At 34.8% G+C, this 14,129-nt stretch overlaps 2 protein-coding genes across 2 annotated transcripts; one reads left to right on the top strand and one right to left on the bottom strand.

Moving 5' to 3' along the window:
- Nucleotides 1-2,675: 2,675 nt before the first annotated feature.
- LOC116162771 (dynactin subunit 4-like) lies at nt 2,676-11,180 on the bottom strand. The gene is made up of 8 exons (XM_031476470.1): nt 10,883-11,180; nt 10,586-10,832; nt 10,390-10,535; nt 3,820-3,988; nt 3,586-3,769; nt 3,348-3,531; nt 3,086-3,297; nt 2,676-3,036 (listed from the first exon to the last, which is right to left on the bottom strand). The coding sequence occupies exons 1-8, from the start codon at nt 11,009-11,011 to the stop codon at nt 2,823-2,825; spliced, it is 1,485 nt and encodes a 494-aa protein (XP_031332330.1). The 5' UTR covers nt 11,012-11,180; the 3' UTR covers nt 2,676-2,822.
- Nucleotides 11,181-11,304: 124 nt separating this feature from the next.
- LOC116162772 (DNA excision repair protein ERCC-1-like) lies at nt 11,305-12,899 on the top strand. The gene is made up of 4 exons (XM_031476471.1): nt 11,305-11,671; nt 11,995-12,278; nt 12,332-12,517; nt 12,567-12,899. The coding sequence occupies exons 1-4, from the start codon at nt 11,602-11,604 to the stop codon at nt 12,750-12,752; spliced, it is 726 nt and encodes a 241-aa protein (XP_031332331.1). The 5' UTR covers nt 11,305-11,601; the 3' UTR covers nt 12,753-12,899.
- Nucleotides 12,900-14,129: the final 1,230 nt, after the last annotated feature.

Raw genomic sequence — 14,129 nt, 5'->3', positions numbered from 1 at the left:
TAAGTTATATTCATGTATGATAAGTTGCATAATGTATAAGGATGTAGGGGGAGAGGATTCCGTATTGAGTGACGGGACGGGTAGCACGTGTAATAAAGAGAACCTACAAAAGTTTGGAGAATATTTTAATTACAATTACAATTACATTACGTTATGTAATGTAACAGTGGCTACGTTTTTAATCTTGTTAATAAGTTTAATGGCATCTCGACGTACTGGGTCGCCAACGTGGTTGTGCTCATTGGTTCTGTTGAGCAATAGATAAAAGTATAATTATTAACACATATTAAAAAATTGTATGTGTCTTACCTCTTAATAATTTGGCCATCCGATGTTGTAACCCGTGCACTACATTTTAATGTATAGATTTTCTCGCATTTCCAGTGAGTCTTGTTGTCTCCACGGCCCTTTTCACTCTCCACAAATTGCAGTGCCATTTCTTTGCTTAGTATTGAAAAATACTTATTGGTAATTTTGTGGTTCAACTAGGCCAAGAAAACTGAAGCGAATGGAGTGTTCATTAAAATTTTGCCACATTTTATACTAATGGAGTCAATTACGAAAATTTCTAATAACTATTATAATGAGATAGCGATTCTCCACTAAATAAGCAAATTGCAAAGAATGCTAATGAGGCGATTAGAACAAAATCTAAAATTGCACAAACCACTGCAATAATGAGGCAATAATATGACAAATTCCTAAATACCAAGGGAAGCTAATGAAGCCATTAGAACGATAATAGTATGAAAATGTAAAATAATTAGCAAAGTAATCACCAGGAATTCACATCCAAAATGTCTCAAAACTTTCAACACAATTACTGGCCAACTTACACACACACCTACTACCGCACATTCCCTCTGTTTTAGAAAATATATGACTTCGTAATTGCAATTTCTATTTTTTTCTTTTTACACCATGTTCCAAAAACAAATTTATTCCGCAGTACATTTTCCCGGCGACGAATTTTTCAGCGACGAATTCATAGGCTACGAATTCTCGCCGCGCCGAATAAAGCCTGGCGACGAATTTATCGGGGACGAATTTGCCGGCGACGAATATTCCCCGCAACGAATCGTCGGCGACGAACTGTTGGCGGCGAATTACTGGCGACGAATTTTCCGGACATGGAATGACGCCAATACCAAGTCTGTAAGTGGTGTCGTTCCGGAGCCTTTGTGACACAGACAGACAGACATCAAGAGCGCAAAAGTGGATTTATTTTTTGAAGTGCACTAAAAATACACAATTTTAATAATTTTACCGTCTTTCTAACTCAACAACTAAGAAAGTTATCAATAGTGCCGACTTAATTTGAAACAGACTATACAGGGCGTTTCAAGAGGAATGGTACACACATAATAATAATAATGTATATGTACCATTCCTCATGAAACACCCTGTATGTATTTAATACAGACTGATTCAAATTCGAGGGCCACCATGGCGATCACGGGAACTGTAGAGATACGTAAGTAGTTTAAATTCGGCAAAGTTGCGTATTTTGAGGCTTAATAAAATGCAGTTTTAAAACTTAAAAAAATTCAGACTACATACTTTCGGAGATATCCTGAAAAAACTAAATTTTGCAAAATCATTTTTTATGTTTTACTGGTTATTTAAAAAAAATTTTCAGAATAAATAACACATTATTCTAGTCACTTTTTTCCCTCTACAAGATGCTAGTTTTAAATTTTAAATCGGACGTTTCGTCTTCGGTTAACCATCATCAATTTCGTTTTTTCTTATGGAAGTAATTTTTACTTTTTGTGTCATTTGATAGAGAATCTTTTTTGGATTTCAAGAATGTAAACATCACAATTTTTTAAATATTGTTATAATATCTTCTTTTTGTCTAGAAAACTTTGTCTTGGGTAGTGTACGTACGTAGTACGTAGTATTAACTTTGGTAACAACAAAAAGTGTGGTGTTATACAGATCATGCGTTAAATTTTGAATTAATGCCGTCTCGACTCTTGAGTGCAGTTAATGTTGTAAGTGTAGTTAATCATAAGTTAATGTGCGATTAATGCAATAAATGTTGAATTAATGCAGTTAATGCGGTTAATACAGTACCTACATAATTAATTTTAACAATGTAGTATGAGCTATTTTTGCATTTTCTATCTTACTTTGACATGTGGAAGAACATGCATATGTCTACACCACCAATAAATATATTATTATTAATGTTTAATTTGGTGTACACAATTTTCCGTAGTGGTGGTTTACCACTCGTGGTTATCTATCACATTCAGTCCCCCCGAACCATAGTTTACCTAGAAGATCAGTGTTTTCTAATGCAGTGCTCTAACGGGCGATCAAAAATGAGTGACTGTCGAGTCGCCTTTGGAGGTTCGAGCTAATTATGATTTCCCATATAAACAAAAATTCCAAATGACGCGACGGCAGTCATTTTTGATAGCTATGCAATCTCCCACAGACAAATAAACAAGGATACTTTGTAGTTTCCTTCTTGCGCGAGAAGAATATTCGCCATTTTTAAATCTACACATTTGAGCCACTTGTGTTGTACTTAATTTTCCCATATCAGCAGCTATAGGTAGCATATTCTTCAACTTTAGTTGAATGTGCAATTGATAATATGACATCACCCTGTATAGTTGATCGACAACTGCATTTTTAGAATAAAATTTCAATATAATCAGAGCTTTGTTAGAGGAAATCATTTTAATTACTGAATAATGGCAATGATTATAATTTATAAGCTTATACTTTGTTACACATACAAATTAATACAAACACCTGTAAGCTAGTAAAATAAATTACATATTATTAATTGATAAATAACTTATTACTTATTCACTTCCTACAATGCTACCTAATTTTAGAAAGACTTTAATCTTATGTTCGTATTTTTGTGGTTCCTTATTGTCGACAGTTGTGATTGTATTTACGTAAACATGTTGCATTATAAATCCGACAATAACTTCATCTCCAATTGCCAAATTGCATTCTGGTACAATTTTTAATCTAATCACAGCTTTGTTTGATTTCCTCCAAACGACCAGTCTGCAATTGGAATAATGTAGAAATGCACCAATTACTAAGATACACGTACTTCGGATCGTCTTGAATATTATGCGTGTCACCTGAATCATCATATTCTGCTGCATCATCACGTGGTGGTAAAACGAAAGTGCTATCAGGAAATTCAATGCTCGCTACAACTGGAACTGTAACAGGCCTAGGTTTAATTGTTATCGATGGTTGCCGTGAAAGTGACGAATGGATCAAACTACTGGGCTGACTGGTTAGTGAGACCGGCTGCTTCTAAACATAATGTTTGAAAAATGCTGCTTGATTTTAAAATATAGCATTACCTCATCGACTGGACTAATTTCAGATTTACACTCTTCCACAATGACATCATCCCCCACCTTGTACGGTAAAAGTGTAACAGTTGTTTGATGTTGAGTGGGATTGATAAATTTAATAAGTAATTCACTTACTTTCCCCGCCCTTAGTGGCTCAACAGTTATTAAACGCACCTCAGGAATATGATAGCTAAAGCAACGAAATCAAAAGTCATGTAAGTACGAGGCGTTTGACAAATCTTACTAGGCAAATAATTGTATTTTAAATTTAATGGAGTTCGGATTATATTCCGGTTTGCTGACATTGTGTTCACAGGATCGGCAACGTTGCGATCTTTTCACAGACAGATGCTTATGAATAGGAAACAGTTTATCCACAGTTGTTGGTTGTAGTTCTGGCTGCACTAACCTCTGCTCCATTGTAGTAACTTGAAATTAAATCAGTATAAATTACACAATAAAAAGAAAGCGCCCTTACCAAACGACAAATTCACAGGTTCTGTAAGCAGATATTCAGGAAACTGTTCAACATCCTCTTTTGCTATAGCTTTAGTTGGTTCTTTAACCTGGCATTTACGAAGCGGGTGTGGAACGTCAGGCAACCCCACTCGCTTTCTCAGCATTGAGGCAGTTATACCAGTCCTATCCTGCAACATAAAAAAATATGTGATGTGAGCAACGAAGTAAAAGAGGTTCTCGAAAGCGAAGCAGTAAATCACAATCCAAAAAATGCATATAGCTCAATACTAATACAGAAGTTTTCTGAGGGTTAGGCTTAGGACTCAAACAGCTTCCTTCGTGGTACAATTTTGGTGTTGGTGTATGACAAATCGCCGACTAGGGACACTACACTGACATTGCCCACAACACCGACAATGTCCACTTCGCCAACAAGTGTGCAAGAGACGCTAAGCCAAACGTGACCGACCATATTTCCCTTTGACACCTTTATTTTCAACTCAACGAAAAAGTGTATAAAACGTTTTTGTACAGCTCATCAAGGCACATTTTTTTTGTATTTAAGATTTTTCGCTATGGGGCTCATTTCCGAAACAGTTGTACAGTTTTTTTACGAGTTTGTCAGTTTTTGAGAAATTTTAAATTGAAAAGTTAAACTGTTGTAATGGAACCGAATTTGCCCGCTAAAATTCGATTTAAATATTCCCTAAGCCGTTCTTGCCGCCAATTCAAGATTGAGTTTTGTTTCGTTTCAGTGGAACACGTGTTTTTTTCTTCTTTGCTCTACGTTGAAATGGGCCATAATTTATTACCATAAAAGTGTCAATTATAAAGCTATACAAGGGAACTTAATGATCCCTATCGACCCAACGTCTCTAACAATGTTCGTCTAAGATTTGCTTAAAAGGGAGAAATTTTGGCTGAGGTATTTGTGCTTTTGTTGAGGGTAAAAGTAATTTTTACGTTTCGAATAGTGAGTGCAGCTTCGACAATTACAAAGGTGATGTACTCTTTTTTTATCTATATGTCTATTGCATCCATCTAGTAATGATATGATCGTGTTAATTATTTGCCAATTTAACGGTATTCTCGTATAGCATGATTATTGCCATTTATAACCCATTCTAAATACAAATTGCCGTTTTTGAATTATACTGGTCATACTTTGACTTAAATGAATAGAGATTCTACGTAAATATGTTGTTTTCCAATTTACAGTACTCCTTTGTTCCAAGCGCTGGTTTTGCCCGCCAACCCGCAATTTAAATTACTGACCGATTTACGTATTTTTATTTATCTTTAGATACAGTATCTTCCCTTAGTTATGATATTCAATACAAGGATGCAAAACTACATTTTAATTTATAATTGAATTTACTGCAGCACATTTCCCTTTTTTTTGCATGAATATGTTACTGTTTATTTACAGGGTGCTTCGTCTGCGGGCGTCTGCTAAAAGCGTACGGCGTGTTCCCGTTGTGCCCTTTGTTTTTTATGTATCCTTATCCTTCCTGTGTGAAATGCTCTTCTGAGAGGCCAACTCCTATCGTTTTCATACAATACTGACATATCATGACCAGAGCAACTAAAGACTACTCGGTGTGGGATTTGGACTGGCCATCCAATATCCGAACCTATTATGTGAATTTATTGTAATGTTTATGATTGTTTTTTTGTGTTATGTGTGTGTGAAATATTGATTCTTTAGGAATACCAGTGGAGCCTGAGATTTGACATTATATAAGTTTACTTAACAACCATCATAATATGCATTCATGCCATTACAGATAACTAATTTTGCTATAAAGTTCAATATTAATTTGTTGGATGGTTTTTTTCTCAGCTCTTTTTTTTCCCCAGCCTATTCTTATATTTGTACTCGGTGAACTACCATTTTCTAAATCTAATCGTGCAATGCGAATTATTTTGATTAAATCTCCATTTTTAAAGCATGTACTCGTTTTATTTGTATTCCTTACTTGATTCTCACTCAAGCAACGTACATATCTTGTAGCGACTCTTAAAAACACAACGTAGTAAATGGTCCTATTATTTTGTTATTCAGGTTAGGTAGCTTTGTCTAGACTCTAGACGATCATGTGCCATGGGGTTCAGTTAGTTTGGGAGGGAAAGTTTTGAATTAAATCTTGAGTTGCGCAGTCTCTCGGGGCTGGCCTGGGTAAGTCACATTATTTATTTTATAATTTTTTTTAATTTGCACTTTCCCGAGAAAGTAAGCCCCATGGCGAAAAATGTGAAATACAAAAAAAGATGTCTTGATGAGCTCTACAAAAAAGTCATACTCTTTTTGCATCAGGTTCAAAATACAGGCAATAAATGTTTAGACAAGTTCTCTAAAATCGATTGCAACTTCCTTCATTTCCAGAGAAACAGAAAACTGCCAAAATTCGGAAACATTCAAACGAAATTACTCTTTCGAATTATGACAGAACAAAATACCGCCTGTTTGATTTTTATTTCCACACACTTAATTGACATGTAAAATTAATAAACAAAAAATTCTGTTAAACTGTTCACATTCTTTTCAATATAATCTGTTACTTTAGAACAGGAGTCTCCACACTACGACCCCCCGCGGACCAAGACCGCCCCCCAGCATTACCAGTCTGACCCAATGTACTGTACTGTACATTTATCAATATTATTTAAGTGGGTTGAAGGAATACATAAAACAAGTTAAAAAGTAATTATGCAAACGTAAATGACGAGAGCGTATTTTGCTCCTAATAATACATATTAATGCTAGGGCACGGAAAAAATACTGGTAGGAATGAGAGGCTTGCCTTATTCAATTCAAATGAAATTTTATTTAAATGCTTTCGTAAATAAGAAAGTTGGCATTGCGCATGTGCAAAACAATATTTTGAAAACGTCAAGTTTTCCTTATATTGGTAGTGTTTACATCATTGAAATAAAAGACTGTTTACAAAATATAAAGTTTCATTTAAATATCTTCATAAATAAAAAAGTTAGCAATGCACATGTGTTAAAACAAATTTTTAGCACTGTGCATGCACAAAACCAAAAATATTGGTACGCACTGGATCCAAGATCGTTTCAACTGACCGTCATATTGAACAAATCGGTTCAGTCGTGTAGAAGTATTAGTACGTGTGACGGACGGACGGCAAAGTTCAGCCAATAGTGATTTTTCACTTTGCTAAAAATACGCTAATAATTAGAGTTTATAAAGATACAGACAAAAGATGGCACTAGCAATACAGATATAACTTCGCATCATTAAACTGCTAACAAGATCTGGAGGAATTATTGCATTGCAGGTAATCCAAGAATACGGCCGAAAATATGGTAAGTAGATATGTTCTGGCCCTAGGAAAATTGAGGAGCAATTCATGTGGCTATAATGAGTGAAAAAGTGCACTTTTTATTTTTTGAAAGTGAAAGTGCACTAAAAATAAGCCTTCTAAAAGCTTAGGCTCAATGCTCACATTCAGTTCGGTGATAGGAGAAGTTGACTAGCGAGCCGTTAGGCGAGCCTGTCATCTCTTAGAGCCAGTAAAAACAATTACCTGGCGTATAATGTACAATATTTTATTTGTTACTCATTTGTAAACAATAGTAAACGTAAATAATTAGTTCTTAAATTAATCTTGAAGAAATGTCTAAAATATCATGTTATCCATGTAACAGAGACTTCGCATTAATTCTGGCCAATGAAATTACTAGATTACCAACTTGTAAAATTTTTACAGGTCAGCTGTCAGTTTTACAAGTCAGTAGCGTTTAAACATGACGTTTACCCGTTTGTGTTTTGTCTTGTTAATCAACGTTTACAACTTTACAAATACAATTTTTTTACAATTCAAAAAAATTTAAGATGGCGGTGGCGCACTCAATAACCATGTGTCAAAAAATTTTGTTTTTACCTCAAAAGTCAAAATATGTGAAATAATTTCAAATGGAAGCCGGGAAGCGTATCTCCCAAATGGTTTGAACCTGAGAGCTTTGGTTCCTCTTTAATGGCGACTTTGTATATACCATGGTAGAAGTCTATTATTGCCTATGTACTTACTGTATATACTAATAATCCAAGGCGCTTTCTTTCGGCTACTTTGCGATCATGATTCGTAGGATCACGTTTTACGAAAGAACGCGCGAATTTAAATCAAAGTATGGTTAAGTTTAGTAGTACAAATTTGCATTCGAATTACGTATTTTTTGTTTGGATTATGAAAATAACTTAAAGGCAAGTAGTTGCGTGATATTGTGCTCCTCTTCAGTTACAAATATTGACTCACCTAACATTTGAGCAAAAATATCCTTGCATTTATAGGTTAGGAATTCGTGATCCTAAAACTTTTATGTTCAGTTTGCTCACAATTTTAGCAATCATGATTATAAGATCAAACTTCGAAAGAACGTGATTTGACAATCCAAACGTGTTTGGATCATTGAAAGAAAGCGCCTCCAGTAATGCCATTAGTAGGGTAAGGTAGCCATAATCGTACCGGTGCCTAAATCGTACCACGTTCGTTTTTCAATAAAGGCGCGACTTTTATCGCCATCTAGTATAGTATTCACCAGGTCAATCAAACATTAGTCAGTTATAGCAGTATCATAGTTACAGGTGTAACCGCATTTACGCGCCAAACAGTGTTAAAAGAAAGTGATCATTTTCATACAAGATTTTGCGGCTTTTTGTAAGGGCGTGTTGCTAGGTAAGTGGTGTAGTGAAGTATATGTTGTATTAGTTCTTTAGAGCAAAATGTTTGGAAATGTTTGTATATTTCAAAATTTAGTAACGATCCTCAGATTAGGTTAAATTAATTTTTTACTGATTATGCATCAAGTTGCCTAAATCCTACCACACGCTAGTCTCCAAAATCGTACCAGTACGATTTGGGAAACTAATTGTTTTCGCGCCACATTTATAAAAACAGTCTAGGCACATTTTTGAAAAATAGGTAGGTACACAATTTACATTGGGTTCATTTGCAGAAAAAAATGCCGAAGAGAGAATATGGAAAGTGGTCTTCCGAAACTATGAAACGGGCATTGAGTGAATATGAAAAGAATGATATAGGTTTTAATGAATGTTGTCGAAAATATGAAATTCCAAAACCGACATTTAGGAGGCACCTATTGGGACAGGTCAAGAGAGGAAATGATACCACGCATCAGGCCAAAAGACGTGTTAATGGACGTGAACTGGCCTTACCAGAAGAAGTCGAACGCCAATTGGTGGAGCACATTTTGAAATTTGAAGAATTGCTTTTTGGACTAACAATTAATGACGTCCGTAAGCTTGCGTATGACATTTTGGCAGCGAATCCGCATATTCCGAACCCCTTTAACAAGGAAACTAAAATGGCATAGTTCATATACCATTTTCTCATAAGAAATTAAAAGTACGATTTGGGAAACCGCAGGTACGATTTGAGCAACTGGTTCCTTAAATCGTACCACTTGCACGCTCTTAGGAAAATTGAAATTGTGCAGTAAACATAGAAGTTTCGTGCCTACAAAAATTACTGTTTGAAGCTAAAACAGTATTTTATAATTTGCAACAAACGGATTCACACTTTATCACATAACTGTAGCAAAAATAAATAAAAACTGGAAAGCGGTACGATTTTGGCAACCTTACCCTAAGTTGTGTATAGTGTTTAAATTAACAATAAAAAACCAATTATAATAATAATAATAATAATAATAATTTGCAACAAACGGATTCACACTTTATCACATAACTGTAGCAAAAATAAATAAAAACTGGAAAGCGGTACGATTTTGGCAACCTTACCCTAAGTTGTGTATAGTGTTTAAATTAACAATAAAAAACCAATTATAATAATAATAATAATAATAATAATAATTTATTAGCGCTAATAACATAATTGTTTTACGCAAGTCGGTTACTATATACAGTATATAAAGACTATAACTTACACATTTAAAGACAGTTAAACCTATAATGTAGAAAGTCGTTTATATTGTAAAATGCCTGGCTTATTAGGTGCTTCTTTAAACATTTACTAAATGAATTTGTGCAGTCTAGTTCTTTCATGTGTTGGGGCAGAGCGTTGTATAATTTAATACCAATATGATTTACACCAGTCCTTGTTTTATTTAATCTTAAAGCAGGAATCACTATGCTATTTTTTTGTCTAGTGGAATGGCAATGCAGCTGGTTATTTTTATTTGTTGTATATAGACTCAAGTTGTTACGAACATAGAGTATGCACTGATATATATAAATTGACGGTAATGTGAGGATGTTTAGGTTGATAAATGCGCTTTTGCAATCTTCTCGATATTTTAATCCTGCAATTACACGCACTACCCGCCTCTGAATTCTAAATACATCATTAAAGGTGGCAGAATGTCCCCAACATATCGTATTATAGGAAAGTACACTATGTATTTTGCCAAAATAAGCAGCCATGAGTACCTTTTTCGATACGGTACACTGCATAGCATGCATATATTAAAGAAAGATCTGCTGTTGTGTCCCTGACCTACACGCCCAAATTAATAATAGACAAACCAAACCATGTTTTCATTTAAAGATCAAACCCCCAAATCAAGAAAAATCAGCGATACTAACCGTGAAGCTCATATATCGACGTTGCTTCTTTTTATCTTTTTCAAGTTTCTGCTGTTTATCTGATAGCACAATACCTTTATACATATCTTGTATATCTTGCAATCGATTTGCGTAAACATTCTCCCTCTCAGGCCACCCTCCACTCACTAAAAACAAACAATTTGAGTAAGTACCTACAGGTAATAAGAACACTAACCAGCTGCTTGATCGGGAATTCCTACATCTCTAGAGCTCCAGCGACACAAAAGGCAAAGCAAATAAAAAACCTTGCGAGGTGGAGCTTTCGGATCTTCGCCATTTTTAGGCCCCATATTTGCCGCTCTAGTTGTCAGTTGCTGATGACAGCTTGGACAATCGAAACAATTGCCACATCTATTTTTCTTTAAACGTGCCTCGGAAGATGGTAAATTTTCGGCACATTTTCCACAGTAATGGGAATCCGCCTTAAAAACCATACAAAGGGATTATGTTGTTAATGAAGATATGGGCCTACCTCATGACACACGCAAAAAGAACATCTTATTTCTAAACAATGTCTGCAAAAATATAGATTAGAGATAGGTCTTAAAATGCCACATGTGCAAGCATATTTTACAACATCGGGTTGTACGATGTAAGACATTTTTCAAAGTAGGGTCTTCTACATTGAAAACCCCAAAATAGAGAGCAATGACACCAGTCGGTGGAACGCAATGAATAATTTTTATTCATTGGTGGAAAGATCTAAGGTTGAAAGACACTGCAGAGGAAATCATTCTGTGGAGGGAATGACAACAAAGAGGCGAAAGTTACGACGTGCATGTGCAAAAAGGACGTTATCAGTTGTATACTTTGACACTGCCACTGACAGTCACTACAATATATACAGGATGTCTCAGAAAAAGGTTGCATGAGTACATTGTTGTTTATTCGTTAATCAATAAATAAACATAAAACATCGTTCACCAAACGAAGCGCTTCATGAGTGCTACCATGGTGCTACCTTAAACCTTCTTGATGTCGTACCGCTTATATAAGTACTTGTAATTGTACTGCATTTTGCTTGTGTAGTCGTTGATGGTGTAGTGTATACACATCAAAACAAAAAGTCAAAAACCCAAAACAACACTGGAAAAAAACATTTAGAAATACTTATTGGAACCTTTTGGATTGGAAATCATAAAGTCAAAAACGAATTACATCAAAATGCATCTTTCCCTAGGCATATAAACAATGAATGACACATTTGAAAATATTAGTTTTGAATTTGAGAAGGATTTGATTCCTACCTCCAAGTCATCTGGTGAGTTGAAACAGCATGTCTTCTGTGATTTGTGATGTCATCTCATTTTGAGTAGTGTACTGTCTGCTTGAAAGTCGATTCACATTTTGCGGAACGTCAATGTCACGTCCCCAACCGGCAACGCCACATTAAAATATGTATTATAGATTTCTTATGATGACATTCACATAGAGACGTAACGGAATGCACCATCAACGTCACGAACCGTCAAGATAAGTTTAAATACAATATTTTGATGTGACGTTGCCGGTCAGTGACGTGATGTTGACGTTCACTAAAATGCGAATCGACCTTTAAATTTGCACTTATTGTTTTTACTTTAGGTACTACTGGCCCATGTAACATACTCCAAAAGGAAAATGATAAACAAGCAAAAATCTCCTCACATCATCTGCTTGTTAATCCTAAGCAAAGAGGAAATCCGATATTAAAAGCAATAAGAAATGTCCCTTGGGAGTTTGAAGAAATAGTCCCTGATTATCAAATGGGTACAGGGGTGTGTGCCTTATTTTTATCGCTAAGGTATCACAATCTACATCCCGATTACATTCACAATCGGTTGAAGTTGCTGGGAAAAAATTATGAACTACGTGTTTTACTTGTGCAGGTTGTATTAAACCAATGTTTACCATTGCCAGTGCCCATAACATTTTCTTTTAGATTGATGTAAAAGATCCACATCACCTCTTAAAAAATTTAACTCGTATTTGCATCTTGGCGGATATGACTTTAATATTAGCTTGGAGTCCAGAAGAAGCTGGTAGGATAATTGAAACTTATAAAATCTATGAAAATAAGCCAGCAGATACAATAATGACGAGAAGTGAAACATCACCCAATTTACAAGTAAGTTCTTATAATCAATTCAAATTGTACAAATAATTGTGCGTTTTAGTTAGTACAATTATTAAGTTCCGTAAAACCAATTAATAAAACGGATGCTATGACTTTATTGGTGCGTTTCAAAACTCTAAAGGGTATTATATCCGCATCTGAATATCAACTCTCGGAATGTCCAGGTATTGGACTTCGAAAAGCTCGGAAACTGTATTCTATATTGCATGAAAATTTTTGTAAATAATTGTTATATTTTAAATTGCATGTTAGTTGTATAAGATTTGTGTTTTCGGTATTATTACTATTGTTACTTATTATTGCTGGCAATCTACACCATCACATTTGAAACATTTTATAGTGTTTTTTATTAAAATTAAAACCAAGTTGTCTATTTTTGTTTCATCCTACTTGTGTCATACAACTTACACCTTTTAACTTTTTTGATACCACTAACAATTACGGATACCTTTCCTATATAGAAAGGTCGAACATGGGACAATATGTACCTCTTTTTAATTTAAGGCTGAAGTGTTGTTGAAAAATGTTCTTTGATTTAAGTTGTCGTGTAAGGATAAAATTGTTTGTTTTTTTCTATGGGCTTCGCTCACTAAGAACAACTCTCGCAGCACCCATAGAGATGCTGCAAAAAGAACACTAATGTTTGTAACGGAGTAATAATAATCCAAAAGAGTAAAAACAACGTCTGAAAAAAGCAACAATTAAAACTAACGATAAAGGAAAGGAAACTAAAAAAAGCAGAGACTTGTTACAACTAGACCGCACATAGCTCAAGTTGTATGTTGTCAACATGGTAGGCCACCCACCGAACTCGTAAAGGCAAGAACTTTCGCGCTCCAATCTTCACTATTTGTTTTTGCTGGGATTATATCGCTGAACTGGGCTAGTTTTTCAGTATTTTTTAAAATTTCTTTGCTGAATCGAAAACGCACACTTTCTAGACACATAATGTTCTCAGAAAAGGTTATAAACGGTAATAATGAAATAAATGTAATCTAGTGTAAATTTTCGTATAAGGTATTTTTTTACCGGATAGTTTACATCTAGGTATAGTTATGTATAATGAAATGGAAAAAGCAGAAAAGCACAAGAATATTTTGAGAAACAATCTTTGCGATAGTGTAACAGAGATATGAATTTGTTTAGTCGGCGTCTTTGTTGTACGTCGCGCAGAAACCTCCACGGATGTAATTTGTTTTTGGCACTTCAAGATCATGATCATATCATCATCATATATATCATAATCATGTCCTGCAGGCTGCAGTGAATGAATTTAATACTGAAGGTATTCTTTACAATACGTATTCATTACGAAAATAAGAAAATAAACGAAGTAGATGTGGATGTGAGAATTAGACATTTATACAACAAATGAGTATTGTTTAAAAGCCAATAAACATTTTTATGTCGATAAGCACATTTCATTTTACCATTGAATAAAATTTTAATGCAATGATTCTAGTTATTTCGACTGGTTATATGTAGGATCTTGCTAAACTGGCTCGCGCTTTGCCATTACGAGTATGATGTGTTGCCTAAACATGTTGGCATCACTCTTTTATACGCGAGTGGCATTGTATGCGCGGTCTAGGTATAACAAGTC

Source organism: Photinus pyralis, unplaced genomic scaffold (assembly GCF_008802855.1).
Source record: "Photinus pyralis isolate 1611_PpyrPB1 unplaced genomic scaffold, Ppyr1.3 Ppyr1.4_LG2, whole genome shotgun sequence".
Taxonomy (NCBI): domain Eukaryota; kingdom Metazoa; phylum Arthropoda; class Insecta; order Coleoptera; family Lampyridae; genus Photinus; species Photinus pyralis.
Note: the sequence above shows the minus strand (reverse complement) of the source record. Positions and strands in the feature narration are given on the sequence as shown.

Coding starts and splice junctions, on each gene's coding strand:
- LOC116162771 (XM_031476470.1), bottom strand. CDS start 11,011: ATGTCTTACATCGTACAACCCGATGTTGTAAAATATGCTTGCACATGT. Junction 3,989..10,389: donor GTCGATATATGAGCTTCACG/GTTAGTATCGCT, acceptor TTTATGTTGCAG/GATAGGACTGGTATAACTGC. Junction 3,770..3,819: donor ACCTGTGAATTTGTCGTTTG/GTAAGGGCGCTT, acceptor TTTAATTTCAAG/TTACTACAATGGAGCAGAGG.
- LOC116162772 (XM_031476471.1), top strand. CDS start 11,602: ATGAATGACACATTTGAAAATATTAGTTTTGAATTTGAGAAGGATTTG. Junction 12,279..12,331: donor TACGTGTTTTACTTGTGCAG/GTTGTATTAAAC, acceptor ATTTTCTTTTAG/ATTGATGTAAAAGATCCACA. Junction 12,518..12,566: donor AAACATCACCCAATTTACAA/GTAAGTTCTTAT, acceptor TGTGCGTTTTAG/TTAGTACAATTATTAAGTTC.